Genomic DNA, 27017 nt, shown 5'->3' with positions numbered 1-27017 from the left:
AGGGTTGGAGGATTTGAGCTATAGTGAGAGGCTGAACAGGCTGGGACTGTTTTCCCTGGAGCGTCGGAGGCTGAGGGGTGACCTTATAGAGGTTTACAAAATTATGAGGAGCATGGATAGGATAAATAGACAAAGTCTTTTCCCTGTGAAAATAGATAAGCCCCTGGGCCAGATGGGATTTATCCTAAGATTCTCTGGGAAACCAGGGAAGACATTGCAGAGCCTTTGACTTCGATCTTTATGTCGTCATTGTCTACAGCAATAGTGCTAGAAGACTGGAGGAGAGCAAATGTTATTCCCTTGTTCACGAAGGAGAGTAGAGACAATACTGGTAATTATAGACCAGTGAGCCTTACTTCTGTTGTGGGTAAAGTGTTGGAAAAGGTTATAAGAGATAGGATTTATAATCATCTAGAGAGGAATAGGTTGATTAGGTATAGTCAACAGGTTTGTGAAGGGTAGGTCATGCCTCACAAACCTTATTGAGATCTTTGAGAAGGTGACCAAACAGGTGGATGAGGATAAAGCGGTTGATGTGATGTATATGGATTTCAGTAAGGCATTTGCTAAGGTTCCCCACGGTATGCTATTGCACAAAATATGGAAGCATGGGATTGAGGGCGATTTAGCAGTTTGGCTCAGAGATTGTCTAGCTGAAAGAAGACTAGGGGTGGTGGTTGATGGGAAATGTTCATCCTGGAGTTCAGTTACTAGTGCCATACCACAAGGATCTTTTTGCAGCCACTGCTGTTTGTCATTTTTATAAATGACCTGTATGAGGGCATGAAGGATGTGTTATTAAGTTTGCGCATGACACTAAAGCTAGTGGAATTGTGGATAGTGCTGAAGAATGTTGCAGATTACAGAAGGACATTGATAAGCTGCAGAGCTAGGTTGAGATGTGGCAAATGGAATTTAACGTGGTAAAGCATGAGGTGATTCACTTTTGAAAGAGCAACAAGAATCAAGAGTACTGGGCTAATGGTAAGATTCTTGGTAGCGTAGATGAGCAGAGAGATCTGTGTCCATGTATGTAGATCCCTGAAAGTTGCCACCCAGGTTGATAGGTTTGTTAAGAAGGCATATGGTGAGTTAACTTTTATTGGTAGAGGGATTGAGTTTCGAAACGACGAGGTTATGCAGCAGTTGTACAAAACTATGGTGTGGCCGCACTTAGAGTATTGTGTACAGTTCTGGTCACCGTATTATAGTAAGGATGTTGAAGCTTTGGAAAGGATTCAGAGGAGGTTTACTAGGATGTTGCCTGGTATGGAGGGAAGGTCTTATGAGGAAACGCTGAGGTCACATCTTGAATCAGATGAGCCAATGGGCTGAGAAGTGGCAGATGGAGTTTAACTTAGATAAATGCGAGGTGCTGCATTTTGGGGAGGCAAATCTTAGCAGGACTTGTATATTTAATGGTAAGGTCCTAGGGAGTGTTGCTGAGCAAAGAGACTTTACAGTGCAGGTTCATAGCTCCTTGAAAGTGGAGTCGCAGGTAGATAGGATAGTGAAGAAGGCACTTGGTATGCTTGCTTTTATTGGTCAGTGTTGAGTACAGGAGTTGGGAGGTCATGTTGCGAATGTACATGATATTGGTTAGGCCACTGTTGGAATATTGCATGCAATTCTGGTCTGTTTCCAATCGGAAAGATGTTGTGAATCTTGAAAGGGTTCAGAAAAGATTTACAAGATGTTGCCAGGGTTGGAGGATTTGAGCTATAGGGAGAGGTTAAATAGGTTAGGGCTATTTTCCCTGGAGCATCGGAGGCTGAGGGGTGACCTTATAGAGGTTTATAAAGTCATGAGGGATAATGGATAGAGTAAATAGACAAAGTCTTTCCCCTGGAGTGGAGAAGTCCAGAACTAGAGGGCTTAGGTTTAGGGTAGAGAGAAAAAAATATAAAAGAGACCTAAAGAGCATCTTTTTCATGCAAAGGATGATGCATGTGTGGAATGGGCTGCCAGAGGAAGTGATGGAGGCTAGTACAATTGCAACATTTAAAAGACATCTGGATGGTATCTGAATAGGAAGCGTTAGGAGGGATATGGGTCGAGTGCTGGCAGGTGGGACTAGATTGGGTTGGGATATTTGGTCGGCATGGATGAGTTGGACCGAAGAGTCTGTTTCCATGCTCTACATCTCTATGACTCTGACTTGAGGCTGTTTTCACTAGAGAGAAGGTTGAGAGGTGACTCCATTGAGACATATTAGTTACTCAGAGGGTTCAATAGGGTGGACAGTGAGAGCCTTTTTTCCTTGGATGGTGATGGCTAACACGAGAGGACACTGTTTTAAATTGGTGGGTGATAGATATAGGACAGATGTCAGAGATAGTTTCTTTACTCGGAGAGTAGTAGGGGCGTGGAACGCACTGCCTGCAACAGTAGTAGACTCGCCAACTTTAAGGGCATTTAAGTGATCATTGGATAAATGTCTGGATGACGATGAAAGAGTGTAGGATAGATGGGCTTCACATTGGTTCCACAGATCGACGCAACATCAAAGGCCAAAGAGCCTGTACTGTTCAATGTTCTATGGAGGCAGAAATAAGTGATCTTTATGGTAATGGTTGATAGTACCTCAGAATGGGGTCAAATAAGATGCTGAAGTTGTTAGACGGCTGATTCTACCCAAGATTGATTAGAGAGGGTGAATTTAGAACGTAATGGGAATATCAAAGTATAAGTTATCCATGAATTTTCAGAACTGTTATGGCAGCAGACAACATTTGGGCCATCATGTCTGCAATGGCTCTGTGAGTATTATGACTTGGTAACTTTCTCATACCTTTACCTGATAATTATTTGAATAGAAACAAATGTACAGAATTATCTAATGGTCTCTTGACTATCGAATCTGCCTCCACCACATTTCTAGGCAGTGCATTCAAAATGTTAACTACTCCCTGCGTGAAACCGCTTTTTTTCGTGGACTGCATTCACTTTGTTAACAAATTCCTTTAAATCTCTGTCCTTTCATTCTCAATCCTTTCATAAGTGGGAACGATTACTCCCTCTCTACTCTGTCCAGGCACCTCATAATTTTGAAAACTACAATCAGATTTCCAAGGAAAACTTCTGCGGTGTACCTTCACATCAGAAGTTTTATCTGTGGAACCACCCTGGTAAATCTCTTTATCTTCTCTCCAATGTATTCACATGCCTTCTGAAGCACCCAGAACTGCACACACTTCTGTAGCTGAGGTCTAGCTAATGTATTATCCAAATTTAGCATAACCTGCTTGCTGTTGTACTCTACTTCGTAAATGGTAAAAGATTGAACAGAATTGATGTCCAAAAGGACCTAGGTGTCCTTGTTCATAAGTTACTGAAAATGAGCATACAGGGGCAACAAACCATTTGGAGAGAAATTATGTGTCAGTCTTTATCACAAGAGGTTCCTAAACAGCAGCAAATAAGTCTTGCTTCAGTTGGAAAGGACATTGTGAGACCACACCTGGAGTAATGTGTTCAGTTCTTGCCCTCCTTACTGAAGGAAGGATATATTTACCATAGATGGAGTTCAGCAGAGGTCGATCAGATTGATTTCTAGGATGGTGGGACTGCCTTGCGAGGAGCGATGAGGAGACTAGACTTGTTTTCTCTGAAGTTTAGAATAGTGAAAGACATTCTCATAGAATCCTACAAAATTCTTAAAGGGACAGACAACAATTACCGAAAGAATGTATCCATTGGCTGCAGAGTCTGGAATTGGAGAGACTGAATTTAAAAAAAAACATATAAGACTGAAATGAATAGAACTTCTTCACTCAGAGGTTGGCAGATCTTTGAAATTTTCTACTCCAGAGGATTTTGAAAGCTCAGACATTAAGGAAGGGAGTGATGAATTTCTAGTTTCTAATGACTTCAAGGAATATGGAGATAGCGAAGGGGATGTGACTATGGCATTGAGGTAGATGTTCAGTTATGATCTGGATTGGTGAAGCAAGCTCAAGGGGCTGAATGACCTGCTGCTCCTGTGTACTTCTGCTCCAATCAGTTATGAACAGCTCTCTCCACCTGTTGCTAATTTTTAATGAGTTACTTGACCAATGGACGCATGCTTTGATAGATTGAATTCAGTCCTATTTTGATCTAAAACTTTATGAATTATATTTGGCTAAAAGATACTTTTGTAAGGGAATTGAATATGTTGTGGCAATATAATACAGTCAGTATCAACTAGGTAGGTACTAGTTGAAGGAAGCTGAAAATGTGTTGCTGGAAAAGCGCAGCAGGTCAGGCAGCATCCACGGAGCAGGAGAATCGACGTTTCGGGCATGAGCCCTTCTTCAGGAAGGAAGGAAGAAAAAGATAGAGGTTTACAAAGAACAAAGAAAATTTATAGCCCAGGAACAGGCCCTTCGGCCCTCCAAGCCTGAGCTGATCCAAATGTACCATCTAAACCTGTTGGTCAATTCCTAAGCATCTGTATCCCTCTGCTCCCCATCTACTCATGCATCTGTCCAGACGCATCTTCAATGAATCTACCATGCCTGCCTCTACCACCTCTTTTGGCAACGCATTCCAAACACCCACCACTCTCTGTCAGAAGTACTTGCCACGTGTATCCCCCTTAAACTTTCCACCTCTCACCTTGAAAACGTGACTGCTCGTTATTGAATCCTTCACCCTGGGAGAAAGCTTGTCTTTGTCCACCCTGTCTATACCCTTCATGATTTTGTAAACCTCAATCAGGTCCCCCCCCTCAATCTCCTTTTTTCTAATGAAAACAAACCTAACCTACTCAACCTTCTTCATAGCTAGCACCTTCCATACTAGGCAACATTCTCGTAAACCTTCTCTGTACCCTCTCCAAAGCATCCACATCCTTTTGGTAATGTGGCGACCAGAACTGTACACAGTATTCTAAATGCAGCCAAACCAATGTCTTGTACAATTTTAACATGATCTGCCAGCTCTTATACTCAATACCCCGTCCGATGAAGGCAAGCATACTCTATGCCTTCTTGACCACTCTACCCACCTGTGCAGCAACCTTCAGGGTACAATGGACCTGCACTCCCAGATCTCTCTGCCCATCAACGTTTCCCAAGGCTCTTCCATTCTTTGGGAGAAAGTGAGGACTGAAGATGCTGGAGATCAGAGCTGAAAAATGTGTTGCTGGAAAAGCACAGCAGGTCAGGCAGCATCCAAGGAGCAGGAGAATCTACGTTTCGGGCATAAGCCCTTCTTCAGGAATGAGGCAGGTGTGCCAAGCAGGCTTAGATAAAAGGTAGGGAGGAGGGACTTGGGGGAGGGGCATTGGGAATGCTATAGGTGGAAGGAGGTTAAGGTGAGGGTGATAGGCAGGTGGGGGCGGAGAGGTCGGGAAGAAGATTGCAGGTCAAGAAGGCGGTGCTGAGTCCGAGGGTTGAGACTGAGATAAGGTGGGGAGAGGGGAAATGAGGAAGCTGGAGAAATCTGCATTCATCCCTTGTGGTTGGAGGGTTCCTAGGCGGAAGATGAGGCGCTCTTCCTCCAGGTGTCGTGTTGCCATGGTCTGGCGATGGAGGAGGCCAAGGACCTGCATGTCCTTGGCGGAGTGGGAGGGGGAGTTAAAGTGTTCAGCCACGGGGCAGTTGGGTTGGTTGGGGTGGGTGTCCCAGAGGTGTTTTCTGAAACGTTCCACAAGTAGGCGGCCTGTCTCCCCAATGTAGAGGAGGGCACATCGGGTGCAGCGGATGCAATAAATGATGTGTGTGGAGGTGCAGGTGAATTTGTGACAGATATGGAAGGATCCCTTGGGGCCTTGGAGGGTAGTGAGGGGGGAGGTGTGGGCGCAAGTTTTGCATTTCTTGCGGTTGCAGGGGAAGGTGCCGGGAGTGGAGGTTGGGTTGGTGGGGGGGGGGGCGTGGACCTGACGAGGGAGTCACGGAGGGAGTGGTCTTTCCGGAACGCTGATAGGGGAGGGGAGGGAAATATATCCTTCGTGGTGGGGTCTGTTTGGAGGTGACGGAAATGACAAAGGATGACACGATGTATCTGGAGGTTGGTGGGGTGGTAGGTGAGGACCAGTGGGGTTCTGTCCTGGTGGCGATCGGAGATGCGGGATTCAAGGGCGGAGGAGCGGGAAGTGGAGGAGATGCGGTGGACAGCATTGTCAATCACGTCTGAGGGGAAATTGCGGTCTTTGAGGAAGGAGGCCATCTGGGTTGTTCGGTATTGGAATTGGTCCTCCTAAGAGCAGATGCGGCGGAGGCGAAGGAATTGGGAATATGGGATGGTGTTTTTACAGGGGGTAGGCTCCCACCCTGCAGAGCAACTCTATAGTGCAGAAGCAGGTCATTTGGCCCATTGAGTCCACACCGATCCTCCAAAGAACAACCCCCCTCCCCAAACGTATTCCCTATAATCCTGCATTTCCCATGACTAACTCACCTCACCTAGACATCGTTGGGCACTATGGGCAATTTAGTATGGCCAATCCTCCCATCTTTGGGAGGAAACTGGTACACCCGGAGGAAACCCCCACACTCGTAGGGAGAATGGACAAACTTCACTGTTGCTATTGAACATGGACCCTTAGTGCTGTGAGGCAGCAGTGCTAACCATTGAGCCACTATGCTGTGATGGAAAGGCTGGAGGGCTAATGTTTCGCAGAATTTTAGTGTGCTTGCTGCTCAGGAACCATTTTTATCTGTAATTTCAATCATAAAATGTCTAAAAATATTCTGGTCACAACTCCAGGTTTAGAGTGAAGTAGGTAGCAGGAAACAAGGAAGTATACTTCTGAAATTTCAAAGCTGAATTATGGCTCTATGAAGGCAACTCTGTAGGCTTCTCTTATTACCAACATTATCATTAATTCTACCTGTGTGGGCCCCCGATGTCTGTATGTGGCATCAACTTCCAGAATTAGAAGTCAGTACTGCATGCTAGTTACCTGATGTGCACTTGGAGCAGCTGCATAGCTTTCGAGAGAACATTGCTTACTACATAGACGGTGAAAGAATAGGATTAAGTCCACAACTAAACTAGTTTTTCGAATATATTCATAGAATTGTAGCAATGTTTTTACTCAGCTACGTAGTCATTACAGGAAAAAATGCAATAGTATTTCTGTCCACGTGTGCCATCTGGTCCTGAGCTATTCTTTTGCTTGCCCCATGCCCCTTAAAGTCCTTTTAAAGGACATTTTCTGAGCAACAAAAATGAGATGTCAGCCATCCAGCTTCTCTCAGGAAGGAAGCAGAACGTAATTTTATATAGTGCTTTTAAGATCTCATACGGTCCAAAAGTACTTTACAGCCAATGATGTACTTCAGAGGTGTAGTCACTCCTATATAATAGGAAACACAGAAGCCAGTTTATATACACGCTATATTCCACAAATGTTAGTGAGGTCATGAGTGGATAAGTTTTTTTTATTATATTTGCGAGCATTGGTAGAATTGAAAACAGACAAACAGATAGAACTGGTGAACAGTATAAAAGAACCATGTTAAACTTAAATAAATTAACAATTACATGGGAGTGATCTGAAAGAACGGTGTTAAACTTAAATAAAGGAAATTACTTGGGAGTGAGGGCAGAGTTGGTGAGAGTGGATTGCGAAAGGAGTTTAACAGAAAAGACAGTTGATAAATGGCAGAAATTTTGTAAAAAAAAATCAAAGTTATCTCTCAATGAGAAAGAAGGATTCCAGGAAGAATATAAACAGCCCATGGGTAACCAGGGAAGTTGAGGACAGTGTCAAATTGAAAGAAATCTATATTGTGGCAAAGATTAGTGATAAATCAGTGGGTTGGGAAAGTTTAAAAAGCCAATAAAAGATTACCAGAAATATCATAAACAGGAAGAAAGAAAACTAGGTGGTTAAACTAGCAAGTACTTGTGAAAGCAAACAGTAAGAACACCTTTAAATGTATGAAAAAGAAGAGAGAGGCAACAGTGAACATAGGCCCCTTGGAGAACGAGGCTGGGAAAATATTAAAGGGGAGCCAGGTAGAGGAGTTTACCTAAGTCTCCACGGTAGAGGTTACTAATAGCATTATGAAAATATTAAGTGACTAAGGAGATTGGGAGGGGGGAAATAAATATAGTGCAAAGGAAGCTAGAGGTCTAATGGCCAATAATACTGCTAAATATGATGGATTGCATTCCAAGATTTTAAATGAAGTAGCTGCAGATATAGTGGATGCACTGGTAGTAATCTTCCAAGAATCCTTAACATTCTAGAAAAGTTGCCGAGGATCAGAAAACTACCTATGTAACACATTTAATCAAAGAAGGAAGGAGACAAAAAAAAATGTAAATACAGGCTGGTTAACTTAACATCCCGTCATTAGGAAAATTCTAGAGTCTGATATAAAGGATGTACTAGAAGAGCATTTAGAAACACAAATGGAGTCAGCATGGCTTCATGAAGGGGAAGTCATGTCTGATAAATTTATTACAGTTCTTTGAGGAGGTAACTAGCAACGTAGATAAAGGGGAACCTACAAATGTAGCTACAATATATTTGGATTTCTAAAAGGCATTTGATTAGGTTCCCACACATAGGGCTCCAATAAGAGCCCATAATTTTATGGGTCGGAAATTAGCATGGATAGAGGATTGGCTAATAGGAGACAGAGTTGTGGTAAGTGGAGCATTTTCAGTATACCGACCTGTAACTAGTGGAGTGCTGCAAGGATCATTGAGGCCACAGGTATTTATATATTAATGACTTGAATGATGGCAGTACTATCTCCAAGATTGCAGATGACACAAAAATAGTTGGAAAAGCAAGTCATGAGATGACACAGAGTCTGCAAAAGAATAAAGACAGGTTAAACTTGGAGATGGGATGTAATGTGGGAAAATTTGAGTAATGTATTTTGGTCAGAAGAAGAGCTAAATAATATTTAAATAGGGAAATGCTACAGCATGTTGCACCACAGGGATTTGGAGTCCTGGTGCATGAGTCATAAAAATCTGGGATCCATATTCAGTGGGTGATAGGGAAAGCAAATGGATGTGTTGGCTTTTAGGAATGATGTATGAAATAGGGATGTCTTGCTAAAACTACACAAGACACTTACCAGACCACAGTTGGGATATTGTGCACAGTTTTGGCTCTTTATCCAAGGATAGATTGGAGACAGTCCAGAAAAGGTTCACTCGTTTGACCTTCATATCAAGGGATTGTCTTTGAGAAGAGGTTGAGTTTGTACACACAGGAGTTTAGAAGCATGAGGGGAGACCTTATTGAAACAAACAAAATTCTCGGCTTGAATGTGTAGATTTGGAGAGGTCGCTTCGCCTTGGGAGAGTGTAGGACCAGAGGGCATAAACCCAGAATTGGAAGTTATCCATGTAAGACAGAGAGGCAGAGATTTCTTTTTTGTCTGAGAGTGGTAATTGTGAAATTCTTTACTGCAGAGAGCTGTTGAGGCTGGGCCAGTAAGTTTATTCAAGGCTGCAGGAGATAAATTTCTAATGATTAAGTGAATTTACAGTTATGGCAATAAGGCAGAAAAATGGAATTATGGATTATCAGATTAGCCATAATATCACAGAGTGGCAGAGCAATCATGATGAGCTACTTGACATGAGTGCTGAAAGCTGAAAATGTGTCGCTGGAAAAACACAGCAGGTCAGGCAGCATCCAAGGAGCAGGAGAATCGACGTTTCGGGCATAAGCCGTTCTTCAGAAATGAGGAAAGTGTGCCCAGCAGGCTAAGATAAAAGGTAGGGAGGAGGGACTTGGGGGAGGGGCGTTGGAAATGCGATAGGTGGAAGGAGGTCAAGGTGAGGGTGATAGGCCGGAGTGGGGGTGGGGGCGGAGAGGTCGGGAAGAAGACTGCAGGTCAAGAAGGCGGTGCTGAGTCCGAGGGTTGGGACTGAGATAAGTTGAAGGGAGGGGAAATGAGGAAGCTGGAGAAATCTGCATTCATCCCTTGTGGTTGGAGGGTTCCTAGGCGGAAGATGAGGCGCTCTTCCTCCAACCGTCGTGTTGCTATGGTCTGGCGATGGAGGAGTCCAAGGACCTGCATGTCCTTGGTGGAGTGGGAGGGGGAGTTGAAGTGTTGAGCCACGATGTGGTTGGGTTGGTTGGCCCGGGTGTCCCAGAGGTGTTCTCTGAACCATTCCGCAAGTAGGCAGCCTGTCTCCCCAATATAGAGGAGGCCACATCGGGTGCAGCGGATGAATAGATGATGTGTGTGGAGGTGCAGGTGAATTTGTGGCGGATATGGAAGTGTCCCTTGGGGCCTTGGAGGGAAGTAAGGGGGGGAGGTGTGGGCGCAAGTTTTGCATTTCTTGCGGTTGCCGGGAGTGGAGGTTGGGTTGGTGGGGGGTGTGGACCTGACGAGGGAGTCACGGAGGGAGTGGTCTTTTCGGAAGGCTGATAGGGGAGGGGAGGGAAATATATCCCTGGTGGTGGGGTCCGTTTGGAGGTGACGGAAATGATGGCGGATGATCCGCTGTACATGGAGGTTGGTGGGGTGGTAGGTGAGGACCAGTGGGGTTCTGTCCTGGTGGCGGTTGGAGGGGAGGGGCTCAAGGGCGGAGGAGCGGGAAGTGGAAGAGATGCGGTGGAGGGCATCGTCGACCACGTCTGGGGGGAAATTGCCGTCCTTGAAGAAGGAGGCCATCTGGGTTGTACGGATTTGGAACTGGTCCTCCTGAGAGCAGATGCGGCAGAGACGAAGGAATTGGGAACATGGGATGGCGTTTTTACAGGGGGCAGGGTGGGAGGAGGTGTAGTCTAGGTAGCTGTGGGAGTCGGTCGGTTTATAGTAAATGTCCGTGTTGATTCGGTCGCCCGAGATAGAAATGGAAAGGTCTAGGAAAGGGAGGGAGGAGTCTGAGACGGTCCAGGTGAATTTGAGGTCGGGGTGGAAGGTGTTGGTAAAGTGGATGAACTGTTCAACTTCCTCGTGGGAGCACGAGGCAGCGCCGATACAGTCATCGATGACTGCATGAAGAAAATTCTGCATAGTGTATAGGCTAGTGCATATTTGATGAGTTTTTCAGCAGATTTTGTTTCATTGCTTAAAATTGAGGTGCCTGGAGAGATTAGAGAAGAGATGCTTTTCCTATTGAGGGTCAAAAACATTAGGACAGTGATTTAAGGTGAATGGTAAAGGAACCAAAGGTGACAGAACTTTTATTCTGCAGTGAATGATTACGATCTTGAATGCATGTTGTTAGTGTAGTGGATGCAGTTTAGAGAATAGACTTCAGGTAAAAGCTAGTATATACCTGATATAACTGTTGTTATAAACTACCAATAAACACAGTCGAGGTGATGTTGTCTTAGGATTGTCCCATATGGTAAGAATCACTAAAAATGCTATGGTATTTCTTTCCTATGGCAACTCTGAGGCTGTTTGTAACTTTGTCATGTTTGAGTCCCTAAATGAGTTTTCAACCCATACAAAAAGCAATCATGTACACAAGGCTATATGCAAGACTTACTAGAGTGAAGATTCAGAATTGCAAATAGTTTGACCAAGAGGTGAATTTTCAGGAGTTTCCACAGTTTGAATGTTGCATGTTGTGTGCAGGAAGTCAACTAGTTAGAATCTTTTCCCATTATTAACATCATGTGCCCAAAGAAAATTGACAAACCCACACTTGACGAAAGTCAGCACAGGAACTAGTGCAAATATCCTTCTAGTCAAAATCCTGAAGGATGTGTTCCTGGATCATTGGAAGTAAATGATCCAATGTACAACAGCAATATTAACTGCCTGTTATAAGATACCTACCCCTTGCATTAGTACATTGAGGATGAAATGCAGCTGTAGCAATTCTGTATGGACCTGCAGAATTTTGCCTTGTGGACCCGAGTGGGCCAGCAATAACAGGATTACTGATGCATAGATATATCAACATTGTGACTTCGCAAGATCACAGAGATACCAGCTGCAGCAGAAGAGATCAAGAAGGCTTAGATCTAGTCCAGAACTTAGAACAATTGTACATTGACAGATTTAACAATATAGGAAACTTCAGAAAAGATACACTTTTTTCAGTCAAGCCACTTATAAAATGCAGTGTTCATGCAGGAGAAGTTTAAGAGTGAGCTGATTGACATGGAGCTATTGGAAATATTCATTGGTGTACATCAGTGCACAGACTAGTGGAATTTCCTTTGATGCATGCATCAAAAGCTGTGTTGCTTTTGGGGCTGAACGTGCAAATAGGCTAAGGACCAGGATGAAGCTGTGTGACCAACTATCATGTGAAGTCCAGCAGCAGCATGCTAGGGTTTGATGCAAAATAGCTATCTGTAACTGTAAGTATAGTTTGAGCTATTAAATAAAACTGTATGAGATTTTCAAGTAAATTGAATTCACGCTATTTAATCCGTGCTACTTAGCAATATTGCAAGAAATACAACAATGGCTGGATGTCATTTTTGCTTGGGAATGCACCTGTGAAACACATTGATGCATTTAGTTACATGAAAGGCATTATACTAAATTCCAAAATGATGACCTCTACCCATAAAAGAACCCAGGTAGCAGACATATGGAACACCACCGTCTGCAAGTTGCCCTCCAAGTATCTCCCCATCCTGACTTGGAAATGTATCATCATTCCTTCATTGTCACTGGGTCAAAATCCTGGAATTCTTTCCGCAGTAATGTGGTAAGTCAGCCTGGATCACATGGATTGCAGCAGTTCTAGAAAGTAACTCAACACCTTCTCAATGGCAGTTATGGATGGACAGAAAATGCTAACTTTGACAGTACACCTCACATCCCAAGAATAAAAAGAACAAGTTGTTGTCATAATGCTAATCAGTAATTTCATATAGCTAGCTGATCAATGTCATTCGTAAAAGTAGTTAAGTAAATGTGTTGTTGAGTTAATTTAGAAATGAGTTTCATTGTTTGCTGAACCATTGCTGTACCAAACTAACTACTCTGTACTGTTTCATTATTATATAGGCTGTTGAAGAACTATTTAACCTTATGCAGCTGTTTGTAGCTCAGAGACAAGATATGAGAGAAGAGGAATTGGAGGATGTTAAACAATTCAAGAAAACTACCATTAGCTGCTATTTGCGTTGTCTGGATGGACGCTCATGTTGGACTACACTTATTAGGTAGGAATGTCAATCAAAATAACAAAATACTTCTTAGCATTCACTGTAAAGAATAAGCATATGAACCTAGTTTATGGAGTAATTTTAATAAGTATAATATTGGAATGTGATTCTAGTAAATTTAATGCAAGATCGATGAAATCTGAGAGACTGGTGATTAAAAGCAAAGTTGAAGATTTGAAGAATTTAGTTTTGTGATTATTCTAGAAAAAAAAAATCTGTTATATGTTATGCGTGTTAGTGAGTTTGTTTTGTTTTTATGTTCATACTTGCTGAACTTATTTACCCAGTTGTTGGTATCCAAAAGAAGTGTAAATTCTATAATCTTAAATATGTGGGATTTAGCCTTTAGAATCATAGAGTTGTTGTGCATAAAAGGAGGCCATTCAACCCATCATTGCCTGTATCAGCTCTTAGCAACAGCAACTCAATTCATACTACTCGCTCACCTTTTTCCTGTAGTCTGACCAATTTTTTCTCTTTGGACAAAATCCCTTTAACCGACCAAGTTGAAGCTAAATTTTGAAATTTGGCAGCATGGTGGCTCAATAGTTAGTAATGCTGCCACAAAGGGCCAGAGATCCAGGTTCGAATCCAGTGTGTAGAATTCGCATGTTCTCATCATAACTGTGTGGATTTCCTCCAGGTGCCCCGGTCTCCTCCCACAGTCCATAGGTGTGCAGGTTAGGTAGATTGCCCCTGTTAAATTACCCCGTAGTTGGGTTGGATCGACTAACCATGGTAAAATGCGGGGCCTTTGGTAGAGGGTCTGGGTCTGTGGCTGGGTTGGATGCCCTTCAGAGGATCAGTGCAGATTCGACAGCTGAATGGCCTCTTTCCCCAATGTAGGAATTCTTTTATTCTGTGAAGCTATTTCTGTCACAAGCTCAGAAATTACATCAGAACCTGAATCAGTCATGGGTAAACAAAGATTTTCCCTCAACTATCATTTGTTCCTTTGTGGCTAAAATCGATGTTCTTTGTTTTGCAACTCTTCTACAAATTGGGACATTCTCCCCATCTTTTCTGTCCTGATTTCCCATGATTTTCAAACTTAATGTACTTTATTCAGTCTGATTGCAGAAGAGGTAATTTCAAAGATTGTATGTTATCATTAAAGTAGGTTTTAACAACAAGAAGAGGTCATGAATATGAAGCACCAATCCTTAGACCTTGGATATTTCTGAATAAATTAAAAACTCATCCATTACAGTGTTCCTAGGCATAGTTGATGTCACTGGACTAGTTGGTGCAAGTTAAATTCATTTGCTAAATCTGGAGCACAAAGCTGGTCTCCGTGGTGACAAAAATCCATCTGGTTCACTAATAATCTTCAGGAAGGGAATTTTACCATCCTCCTCCAATCAGATCTACTTCTAACCCCAGACCTATAGAAGTATAGTTGATTCTTAACTTTCCTCTGGCCTAGAAGCCACCTAAGTCAAGAATAATTAAGAATAGGCAACAACCTCTGGCCACCTGTGCATCACCCACATCCCATTTAAAATAAAAGGACAAAACAGTCATTACTAAATAATTTTTAACCTTTTCATCTTTGCTACTCAATTTCTTTGTATATTTATATATTGTTGGATGAACTTACTGATGTTAGTCCAAAATTTGTCTTTCGCTTGTTTGCACTGTCACCTTACCCTGCTGTCTGATTTTAGTTTGCTACTTTAAGATCATCTGTTAGTTTTTTTTTAAAAGTTGAAGGGTTAAAACTTTCTGCTATTTACTCTAGCACTAGGGCTGAGGCTCTTCATTATATTGGCTCAAGTGCTTGAAGCTGTTCTCTGTGCTTCTGTATCTAAGAATGGAGCAGTGTTCAATATGTGGTCTGAGGAGTGTTTTGTACAGTTTCACTGTGACTGCCTCTGACTTGTACTCAATTCTGGCAAATTTTCTAGCAAGTATCTGCTGTTTTCTACTCTCCTGCCAATTGCTTTTTTTTACAATTTTATCCTAATTTTAAACCTAATTAATCATTAGAGATCTATACATTTTAGCAGTTGGAAAGTAATGTTTGAATATAATGTTTTCTGGAATGACTTGGTGTATGCATGCACAAACTATCAAGATTGAAATCAAGACATAATTTGTGTTAAAGTCCAAGACAAAATGCTATTTTTTTGTTTTTATAATCTTGATCTGGACTACTACCACACTAATATTTCATATTATTTCATTGAAAGCAATCGAGCTCCATTTACTGCCCATTGTCTGAAAATTTGAGTCTAGTTCTGGCATATCTTCTGACTTCTTCTCTGCTCTATTCGATGATTATTTCAGATCCTGTTCCTTCCAGCTGTTATTTGAGCAGTACTGTGATTATATCAGTATCTCTAGTGCTTGAGAAAGGATTAAACTACTTCAGATGACAATTGAAGTGCAGCATCATCTCAGGTTCCACAATACTAATTGCTGTGAGGAAGGTAACTCAGCTGTGAGCAAGTAGAAAACTGTGATTAAGAGTTACAAAATGAGTGGGATTTGGGTCTTGACATTGATGCAGAAATTTGTTGTGAACATTGGCAAGTTATTTTACATGGAATGATCTATCTGCAAAAAATAATCCAGTCTAAAATAATCAGAATTGATTTATTTTCGAAATTTATAGAATAGAGTACAGAAGGAGACCTTTCAGCCCACCATGTTTGTGCCAGAATAATGCAAAACTCAGATTAAAGTGATAGATGGAAAGAGTGATGATGCACTCCAGTCCTTTCCACTACTCAATGCATACCAATCTCAAAATGCCTGAGGTATACCAGCAAACAGTGTTCCTTCTCCAAGGACACCTAGCTGCAGACAAGAAAGGAAAAATGCATCCCTTTTACTGCTTCCGACCTGGACCCTTTGAATCTACCCAGGTTTGCATAATCAATCATGGGTAACCAATGAGAGAGGAATTACATTTTGTGAGGGACTGCTCCTTTAGTCACAAGGTATTTCTATCCTGAGCATGTTACCATTGAGCCTTTCAGCAGCAAGCATGGGAGAAAAACAGTCTGTGGTTGGATAACTGGCTGGAAATTGAATGACGGCACATCAGCTTGAGTATCAGACCAGCAGCAGTGAGAAAGACTCCTAAGGGTGAAAAAGCAAGAGAAAGGTAGACTCAGAGAGAAGAGGGAGGTATTTGCACATAGACTCAAAGGGTATGAGAAAGAGAAAAATATACAGTCTAAAGGGGCTGGATATGTGTGAAAGAAGAGATGCATGCACTCTGAGGAGGAGGAAAAAACAGTCTCTGGGGAGTGAGAGGGAGAAAAACACTAACACAAACTGAAGGAACAAAAGTAGGCCATTTTGGACCCTTCAACCTGCTCTACCATTCCGTGACATCATGGCTGGTCTGTTTGTGTTTCAACTTTAACTTTGCCATCTATTCCCAATAGCCTTTTGATTCCCTAACTTAACAAAAATCTCTCTACCTGCACCTTTAAAAATATTCAATCACCTTGCCTGCACTGCCTACTGAGACACCGTTCCAAACTCTCAGCCCTCAAGAAGAAATCTTTATCTCTGTCGTAATGGGGTAACCCTTAATATTCTCTAGTTCCAGGCTCACCAACAAGAAGAAGCATAAGTTACTAACCTTATCGTCAAGAGCATTTGGAATCTTTTATCAACCAAGTTGCTCCTCACTTGTCTGAACTCCAGCGAAACAAGCTGAGCCTGTCCAGCCTATCTTTGCAAGACAACCTGCCCATTCCAGCTATCAACCTGGTGAAGTTCCTCTGACCTGTCTCTAATGCATTTGCATCCTCCTTTAAAATAAAGAGACCGAAACAGCGCACAGTATTAAACATGTGGTGTCATGAGTGCCTGAAACATAATGTCCTTACTTTTATAAAAGTAAAGATTGAAGATGCTAGAAATCTGAAATGAAAATAAAGTGCTGGAGAAGCTCAGCATGTTTGGCAGCATCTATGGAGAGAGAATCAGAGTTAATATTTTGAGTTCAAGATATGTGTTCTTCAGAACTGGAAGGAGCTGGAAATGGCGTTTTTATCCTTTTTGATGGAAGGAAAGGAGGAATAAGTGGAACATATTGTGAGGTGGTGTTAGGTGTGATAATGGAGTGGACCAGGGTGTCATGGAATGCTGACCGTGAAGGTGAGGGAAAGTTGTGTTTGGTGGTTGCATCCTGCTGGAGGTGGCAGAATGGTAAAGGATGATCCTTTGAATGTGGAGACTGACAGGTAGAAAGTGCGAAAAAGGGGAACTTTGGTATTAATCTGGGAGAGAGGGGAAGAGTTGGGCAAAATTGCAGGTGATGATTTGATTCATTTGAGTGCTGTGTCAGAAAGAGGGCGCAGTCCTTGATTTAAGGAAGAAAGAGGGCAGATCAGATGCACCTCAGTGGAACCTGGCATCATCAGAACAGATGCAATGAAACTGGGAGAATGAATCGGAATTCCTGCAGGATGCAGAATGTCAGGAATTATACAAAAACAGAAGTTGCTGGAAAAATTCAGTTGGTCTGGCAGCATCTGTAAAGAAAAATCAGAGTTAGCATTTTGGGTCTGGAAATCCTTCCTCATAGGAGCAAGTGTAGTTGAGGTAGCTGAAGGAATTGGTTGCTTTCCAGTAGTTATTCTAGTCAGCCCACACCCAGAAGTGGAAATGGTGAAGTCAAGAAAGGGAAGAGTCCAAGATGGATCAATTGAAGGTGAGACAGATAGAAACTAGAAACAAATCAAATTAACTTGTCTAATTCCAGATGAGAGTAGGGAGCAACATTGATGATATCATCGATGTATTGGAAAAAGATTTGTGGGTGAGACCTAGTTGTACTAGAACAAGGAATTTACCACATACCCCACAAAGAAGCAGTCGCAATGGATATCCATAGCTGTGCGTTTGATTTGGAGCAAGTTAGACAAGTGAAAGGAAGAGTTGTACAAAGTGAGAATGAGATCAACCAGGTAGATGGGGATTGTTCAGGCCTCGCTTCAAGGAAGTGGAGAGCCTTTATGCTATCCTGAGTGGGGGTGACAGATGGGCAAAGGGATTATATATCCATGATGAAGAGGAAGTGGCTAGGACTGGAAAACTGGAAATTCACAATCGCATAAGTGCTAAAGCGCAGAAGAAGCCATTTGACCCATTGTGTCTGCACCAGCTTGCCAAATGAGCATCATTTCCTAATGCCAAACTCTTGTCTCTTCATCATATCCTAACACATTATTTTTATCCAAATAATATCCAATATCAAATACAGAAAGTACGTAAAAGGTTTTAAATAACTATTTTACTTGGAATTTGCAGCTCACAGCAACTGCTAAAGGAAAGATCAACTGTTTTTCCTCATACTTACACTAACTTTTACTGCCGAGTACAAACCGAGATCTCACTCATGAGAGGATCAAGAACCAGAGGACACAAGTATAAAGTGCTACGCAAAAGAAGCAAATACAAGATGAAAAACTTCTTGGTCACCCAGCCAGTAGTTAGGGTCTGGTATGCACCACCTAGGGTGGAGGCAGGTTCAATTGAGGCATTCATAAGGGTAGTACATGAAGGTTTAAATAGGAAAAGAATGTGCAGGGTTTTGAGGAAAATATTTTTTTTCCTGGTATCCTTGGAGAGTATGCAACTTTCTTCTGTACTTTCTAAACCTTTATAGATACATATGTGCCATGGGGAATTGCATGCTTTATTTCCCCATCAAGCTTTTGAATTAATTCTCCCCTTGTTTTACTTCTTTGGTTTGTATTTTGTTATTGTTGCACTGCCCCAGTGAGCAGTGTTTATAATTTGTTCTTGGGTACTTTATCAATTATTGATGGGCTTGCTTTTTAATATAAATAAGTCTCTCAAAGGGATCTTGTGATACCGATCCTGTCCCTATCTCTGGGCCAGAAGGTCGGAGTTCAAGGCCCACCTGCCATAGCTGTGCCTGAACAGATTGATGGTTAAAAAAAAAATTTCCTGATAGGATTGGGGCAAGGAAAGAGTGATCTGTAAAAGCGTGGTCATTGTTCCCTTCTTTGCTGGACTATGAAATGTGAATAACCGGATGTGGAAGTCAGGCTAGCTCCAGCTTCCTCCTTTAGTGAAGAAATATTTATCAAAATAACACAAAGCATGGTCACATATCAGATCTCTTGTAGACGTAGGACCCAAAAACTTGAGATTGTAAGATGCCTCTTGCTGTCTGGCGTTTGGAGAATGGGGACGTGGCATTTGTCTTCAAGTGTGTGGTTTTCCTCTGTGTCTCTGTCAGGTGGGTATTCCCCCCCCAAGCCAGCAGCCACATCCACAGGCCCAGATGCTGACTGCATACCTACGGAATTTGATACGGGAATTGGGTGAAGGGAAGGGGCAGCACCATGAGGCTTGGCCTCCTAAGTTGTTTGGCCTGTTTTCTTCTGTACTGCCCTACTTCCTCACAGGCGGAAGAAGGTGCAACATGTATGTAACTGCCTCATTGGTCGATGTGGGATGACCCTATTAAATTGGATCCAAGCCAGATGGTGAAAAGGGGAACAAAACTTCGAGCTTATCCTTGATAGAATTATTCGGAGATGCGTCTTACAGATTTCTGAAGAAAATCCCTGCTCAACCTCCAGTTTCCCTCTAGTCCCATTTCTTACTCTTTTGAAAACACATTAGTTAAAAACATACCAAAATTAGCTGGCTGAAAGTCCTTTAAGGCAGACTAGCAAATACAAAACTTCAAAGGAAATTTGCAGAATTAAATCAGTGTTATTTTTTGAGATGATGAAGAACTCCAGCCCCTGCTATAATCACCGTTCATAAAAATTTTGAAGTGTGCCAATGGCCACTACATACTCCTTTTTCAAGATCACCTGGATGTGGGTATAATCATGAGAGAGGGGAAGGCGTTTGGGTCCAACGATGCTCTCCATGTCCAGGATCTGTTATAGCCTCTATGGCCAAATCCAGATCACCCTATTCTGAGCAGGTGGCCAAAACGAAGGAACATGGGGCTGAAGTTCAGCCAGAAATTAAGAAACAGATCTTCAAATAATGAAAAGAGGACTACAGTCAAATGCAGTCCATGTATACTGGCACTGTTCAAGGTCACAAAAAGAAAATGACCTGGGAGATCATGAAGTTGCTTTATAGGACTGCTGCATGCAACACTATCCAAGCCAAATCCTTAAAGTCTAAGGAGAGGACCCCCACCACTTCTAGATAGCAGAAAGACATGGCACAGCATGTCCAGATGGTCGACAAGGTCAAGTAAGTAGAGGATATGCAGCAGCAACATATACAGAAAACTCGTCTATGCAAAGCAGATTGACACCAAGGGAATTTCTGTGATTCTTCTCAAATTGTGGGACTGGCTTTCCTGGAACCAATATGTAATTCTCTCTAAATGAAGATCACCTCAAGTGGAAGTTCACCACATGCTTGAGCCACTGAGAGATCAAAAGTGTAATCATGGCCAAGCACAACCCTTCTGGCTGACTTTGTTTGCAAACTGAAATCTACTAGTGCACATCATGGCAATTCTGGCAACATCTACCCTGCCACTCTGCATTCAGCGTGATCCCTCACACTGATCACCTAAACAGCCTGAGTCGTCATCCTGCCAGACATGTGAATCTGACTTGGTGAAAGTGCACATTCCTGAACGATGGTTCCCCGATGCAATCTGCTGTCCCTAATGGGATAGAGTTTGTAGTTGAAGAAACCTTATTCCTAACCTTGGGTAAGGTCCTGGTAAAAGACAAGCACTTCCTGCAAGTCACTGAGATCTATAAGGTCTGTGACCAGGAGCTGCCGGCCGTAGTTGAAGCCTTGCTCCTGGAAAAAATATATTGCCACTACATGATACTATAGAGGGGGCTGCAGGTGCAAAATTGTCACCTGAATGCAAAGGCATACCAGCACCTGACTCCATAAGTGGGAGGTTCAGATGTACAGCAACCTTCTGTTCTGGAAGAAGTCAATGAGAATCTTCTGTGTCTTGGTGACAAACTCTGGAACATATCAGAGTGGCCAACTGATACCACAACATGACAGCCATCAGTTGGTTTATGGTCAGCATTCAGAGTATCCTGTCCAGCACACTAGTTGAATGGTGATTTTGACTTCCAGCTCTTGTCAGTGCACTGGTCAGACACCACCTTCAAGTCTGAGGTAGATTCTCATGTAGAGGATAAGAGTAGTACTCCAGGCAAAAGTCTTGACCTCCTCTGGCAGGGGTGTCCATTCACCACTGACCGACAAGATTCCCTGTTGATTCTGGCAGAGGATACTGTAGAATAGATTTCCTGGCCCTCATGTAGCCACCACAAATCATTTTGAGCTGGGGAAAATGAAGAGGACAAATTAATGCAAGCTGAAAAGAAGACCTCCAACCCTGACCAGCACAGAGCAAATCCCACCAACACCTCCACAAGATGTGCAGGAGTGAGTGAATAGGTACCAAGTGAGTTTCAAATGCAGAGGAGTGTTAGGTGATGCATTTCAGTAGGAAGAACGCTAAAAGACAATATAAAGTGGAGGTATAATTCTAAATGAGTACAGGAGCAAAAAGAGATGGTTATGTATGTGTACAAATTATTGGCAGGAGAGGTTGCTTAACCTTTGGCATTATCTAACATATTTACCATGTTCTTCTCATATTTGTCAAAAGTATGAGTTTGTGAAGTACCTGTTAATTGTAGATTCTTCAAGTTTATAATTAATCCCAATTAACCTCGATGAATTTACTCTAATAGTTTGACTATTTTGTTGAAGAATTATTGTCTTTCATCACACCCTATCACTTTACCCACACCATTCCATACTTTGTGATCCTTTCTTTAATATAATACTAAATCCTGAGGTTTAAGTAATCACATGCTATTCTTAACTAAATCATAACTATTCCCTAACAATTAGCCTTTCATCCATACTGCTACATTTCCTTCTATTTCATACTAGCTATTTTTCTAACTAGTTGCTTGATGAATTAATAAGTCTTCTGAAAATTCCATGTACAGCATATTAATTGCATTTCCATTATCTACTATCTCGAGGAAACACTTAAATTAGTTAAACAGGAGTTTCCATTTACCAATCTCTACTGATCTTGCTTGATAAACTCATGCCTTTCAAGTATTTACCATTTTATTTTGAATAATTGATTCAAAGACTGTGATGAGCTGGTGAAGTACACTGAGGAAGTAGCTGGTGATTAAGTGGGTGATTATATGTATTGGTGATGAATATTGCGAGAAATAATAACAAAACTGATCGAACAGTAAATCATCTGTTGTGATTTCCATCTTTTGTCTTTATTGCACTACACAACAATTAGGTAGAACATTCCATCAATGGTGCCTTCTTTCATTATTGCAGTGCCTTCAGAATTCTTCTAGAAACTGATGAAGACAGGCTGCTAGTTGTTTTCAATCGGGGTCTAATTCTGATGACAGAGGTAAATAAATTAGTTCTTTTTACTCCTTTATGTTATGGTTTTTTGAAAGACATTTGGCTTAAGTTATTCATTGTTGTGGTTCTGTTCGCCGAGCTGGAAGTTTTTGTTGCAAACGTTTCGTCCCCTGACTAGGCGACATCATCAGTGCTTGGGACCCTCCTGCGAAGTGCTTCTTTGATGTTTCCTCCGGTGTTTATAGTGGTCTGTCCCTGCCGCTTCCGGTTGTCAGTTTCAGCTGTCCGCTGTAGTGGTTGGTATATTGGGTCCAGGTCGATGTGTTTGTTGATGGAGTTTGTGGATGAATGCCATGCCTCTAGGAATTCCCTGGCTGTTCTCTGTCTGGCTTGCCCTATGATAGTAGTGTTGTCCCAGTCGAATTCATGTTGCTTGTTGTCTGCGTGTGTGGCTACTAAGGATAGTTGGTCGTGTCGTTTCGTGGCTAGTTAATGTTCATGTATGCAGATTGTTAGCTGTCTTCCTGTTTGTCCTATATAGTGTTTAGTGCAGTTCTTGCATGGTATTTTGTACACTACATTCGTCTTGCTCATGTTGGGTATCGGTTCCTTCGTTCTGGTGAGTTGTTGTCTGAGCGTGGCTGTTGGTTTGTGTGCCGTTATGAGTCCTAGGGGTCGCAGTAGTCTGGCTGTCAGTTCCGAGATGCTCCTGATGTATGCTAGTCCTATGTGTGCTGTTATGAGTCCTACTGCGACCCCTAGAACTCATAATGGCACACAAACCAACAGCCACGCTCAGACAACAACTCACCAGAACGAAGGAACCGATACCCAACATGAGCAAGACGAATGTAGTGTACAAAATACCATGCAAGGACTGCACTAAACACTATATAGGACAAACAGGAAGACAGCTAACAATCCGCATACATGAACATCAACTAGCCACGAAACGACACGACCAGCTATCGTTAGTAGCCACACACGCAGACAACAAGCAACATGAATTCGACTGGGACAATACTACTTTCATAGGGCAAGCCAGACAGAGAACAGCCAGGGAATTCCTAGAGGCATGGCATTCATCCACAAACTCCATCAACAAACACATCGACCTGGACCCAATATACCAACCACTACAGCGGACAGCTGAAACTGACAACCGGAAGCGGCAGGGACAAACCACTATAAACACCGGAGGAAACATCAAAGAAGTGCTTCGCGTGAGGCTCCCAAGCACTGATGATGTCGCCTAGCCAGGGGATGAAACGTTTGCAACAAAAACTTCCAGCTCGGCGAACAGAACCACAACAACGAGCACCCAAGCTACAAATCTTCGCACAAACTTTAAGTTATTCATTGTTTGCTAGTTTCAGATGGAGTAGACAGTGTATATTTGATTGAACTTCAGTTTATATTTTTAAAAATATTACAAACTACAGTGTATACTTTTTCTTGAAATCTCAAAATAGTAAAGATGTTTTATCTGTGCTAAATATTACATTAATATGCAGTTGCTCATTTTTAGTATGTTGGAAAATTACTGAAGAACTATTAGTTGGTGGCTTTAGTTTAACTGCAAAAATTTCAGGCAGAAATATATTTGTAAGCAAACTAATATGTATTTCTGTTAAATTGTGTTCAAAGGAAATGATAATGTTGTGATCTTCCTTATGATAATCCAGAGGCTTAGACCTTTTGCTCAAAGAACATTTGTTCAAATCTCCCACCATGGCAACTGGAAGAATTTATATTCAATTAATAAGTGTGGAATGAAAAACTAGTCTAGGTACTTTTTTTTGTCAGCTCATTTGTTCAATGGATGTGATTGCCAGCAAGACCAGCATTTATAGCTAATACCTAATTGCCCTTGAGAATCTGGTGGTGAGCTGCCTTCCTAAACCTTGCAAACCATGTTGCACAGATATCAGCACAGTATGTTAGGAGTATGGTGTATTGCTGAAAGGAGAGTGTATGGGTGAAGGTGTTTCCATCATTTGCTCTTATTCTTCTGGATGATTGACATTGTAGGTTTGCTGAAGGAGATATAGCAAGTTGCTGCAGTTGCCTCATATGCTCTACTGCTGCTGTATGCCAGTATAGGGTGAATGTTTAAATTGGTAAAAGAATTACTGGTCAGGCTGACTGCTTAGTCCTGGAATTGAGCGGCTTGAATGTTATTGGGCAATGCTCATCCAGGCAAATGAAACCAGGTGGGCCAGCTGGCATCAAACAAAGCACTGAAAAAAACAACAGCAAACTTGGGTCACCGTTCCTTCACTGTCACTGGGTTAAAGTCCTGGAACACCCTCCCTAAAGGCATTGTGGGTATACTGACTCAAAACGAACTGCAGCAGTTCAAGAGGGCAGCTCTCCACTACCTTCTCAAGGACAACTAAGCATGGATAGAAGTATTGGCTCAGCCAGTGAAGCTTACATCCCATAAATAAAACTTGAGAATATTCACCAGACTCCAGACCTATGAATGAAAGATGATGGGTACACTTTGGGAAATCAGGAAGTCAAATTACTTGTTACAAAATTTCTATTCTTGGATGGAAGGAGTGATAGAAGGTAGAGTAGGTAAATTGTGCTTTTTGTCAACAGGACATACCTAAATATTTTTCTCATTGCCTAGTAGATGTCCATGTTGTAATAGAATTGTCTGGTTAGGTGACTTAGCTTGATCTGCAGATTAGCAATAGAGTCAGATGTATAGCACGGAACAGATCCTTCGGTCCAACTCGTCCATGCCAAGCAGATAAAATACAGTCTTTCCTGCTGCTACCATTTATTGTGCCCGCTCACAACCTTTCCTGTATTGAGCTATTTATCACATGAAAGGCCATTTGGTTCAAGAATAATTAGGGGCATCCAACAAATTGTTGGTTTTACCAGTAATGTCCACATCCCACAAAAAAATGTATAATATTGGTCATTCATCCACCATGTTAAATATTAATTCAATCCACTGACAGCTTATAGGCAATGGTGTGTAAAATCTTTAATGTCCAGCAAGAATTCCTCTAGTCTGCATCTTCCAAGCCCAGGACCTCTACCACTACAAGTTCAAGGATTGCAGATGCATGGGATCACCACCTGCAGGCCCCCTCAAAGTCTCACCACTATTTCGTTGTCACTGGGTCAGAATCCTGGAACTCCTTCTCTAACAGCTCTGTGTGTCCACCTCTATTATATCGATTGCAGCAGGCCAAGATGATTCATACCACCATCTTGAGGGGATTACTGATGAGTTGTAAATGCTGGCCTTGCCAGTGATACTTGCATCCAATAAACCAATAACAGAGAAAACATGTACAATCAGTTAGATGAAATTGAATGTTTTGGCTTATTTGATGAATCTTCACCCATATGCAACAGATAATGAAATAAACTAAATTTCTTTTGAGCTATGCATGTCCCTAGCTAATCCTAAGGTTTAGAGATATGCCAGACAACAACACATCATACTGAGCTTGCCAAAGCAGCTAACAATCAGTGACCTTCAATCCATGCTTTGTGAACATTAAAAAAGTATCCTAAGTAATCAATTGAAAACAAAGCTTCATTTTTAAAATGTTTTCAGTGCATCCTAATCAATAAATATTGATTTGCTAAATATTTTTTGCTAAATAACCTTTTGAGATTAGTTTCATTGGCCACTCCTGTAAACAGACTTTGGGTTCCATCAAATGTTTTGCTCTCATTGCATTTAGATGGGTGCTTGTCTAACAAAACACCTTCTTTGAGAAGGTGACCAAACAGGTGGATGAGCGTAAAGCGGTTGATGTGGTGCTTATGGATTTTCAGTAAGGCATTTGATAAGGTTCCCCACGGTAGGCTATTGCACAAAATACGGAGGGATGGGATTGAGGGTTTGGATAAGAAATTGGCTAGCTGAAAGAAGACAGAGGGTGGTAGTTGATAGGAAATATTCATCCTGGAATTCAGTTACTAATGGTGTACCTCAAGGATCTGTTTTGGGGCCACTGTTCTTCGTCATTTTTATAAATGACCTGGATGAGGGCGTAGATGGGTTAGTAAGTTTGCGGATGACAATAAGGTTGGTAGAGTTGTGGATATTGACAAAGGATGTTGTAGGTTACAGAGGGACATAGATAAGCATCAGAGCTGGGCTGAGAGGTGGCAAATAGAGTTTAATGCAGAAAAATGTGGGGTGATTAACTTTGGAAGGAATAACAGGAATGCAGAGTACTGGGCTAATAGTCAGATTCTTGGTGGTGTAGATGACCGGGGAGATTTCATGTCCAGGTACATAGATCCTTGAAAGTTGCCACCCAGGTTGATAGGGTTGTTAAGAAGGCATACAATGTGTTAGCTTTTATTGGTAGAGGGATTGAATTTCGGAACCATGAGGTTATGCTGCAGCTGTACAAAACTCTGGTGCAGCCACACTTGGGATATTATGTACAATTCTGGTCCTCGCATTATAGGAAGGATGTGGAAGCTTTGGAAAGGGTTCAGAGGAAATTTACTAGGATATTGCCTGGTATGGAGGGAAGGTCTTATGAGGAAAGGCTGAGGGACTTGAGGCTGTTTTCGTTAGAAGAAGGTTGAGAGGTGACTTAATTAAGACATACAGAATAAT

At 42.0% G+C, this 27017-nt stretch overlaps 1 protein-coding gene across 6 annotated transcripts in view; it reads left to right on the top strand.

The window, feature by feature from the left end:
• The window catches only part of usp34 (ubiquitin specific peptidase 34), a 381006-nt gene that overhangs the window by 321500 nt on the left and 32489 nt on the right, over positions 1 to 27017 (top strand). For all 6 annotated transcript variants that reach the window (XM_087991428.1, XM_087991429.1, XM_043696074.2 and 3 more), the window contains 2 exons: positions 12891 to 13048; positions 22376 to 22454. In XM_087991428.1, coding sequence (XP_087847554.1) covers positions 12891 to 13048; positions 22376 to 22454 — 237 coding nt within the window. The remainder of the gene's footprint in view (positions 1 to 12890; positions 13049 to 22375; positions 22455 to 27017) is intronic.

The sequence above is a fragment of the Chiloscyllium plagiosum genome, unplaced genomic scaffold, assembly GCF_037043375.1.
Source record: "Chiloscyllium plagiosum isolate Xiang-an unplaced genomic scaffold, Cpla_swu_hap1 HiC_scaffold_10, whole genome shotgun sequence".
Lineage (NCBI taxonomy): Eukaryota > Metazoa > Chordata > Chondrichthyes > Orectolobiformes > Hemiscylliidae > Chiloscyllium > Chiloscyllium plagiosum.
The sequence above is the reverse complement of the archived record's forward strand: the minus strand, read 5'-3'. Positions and strand labels throughout refer to the sequence as shown.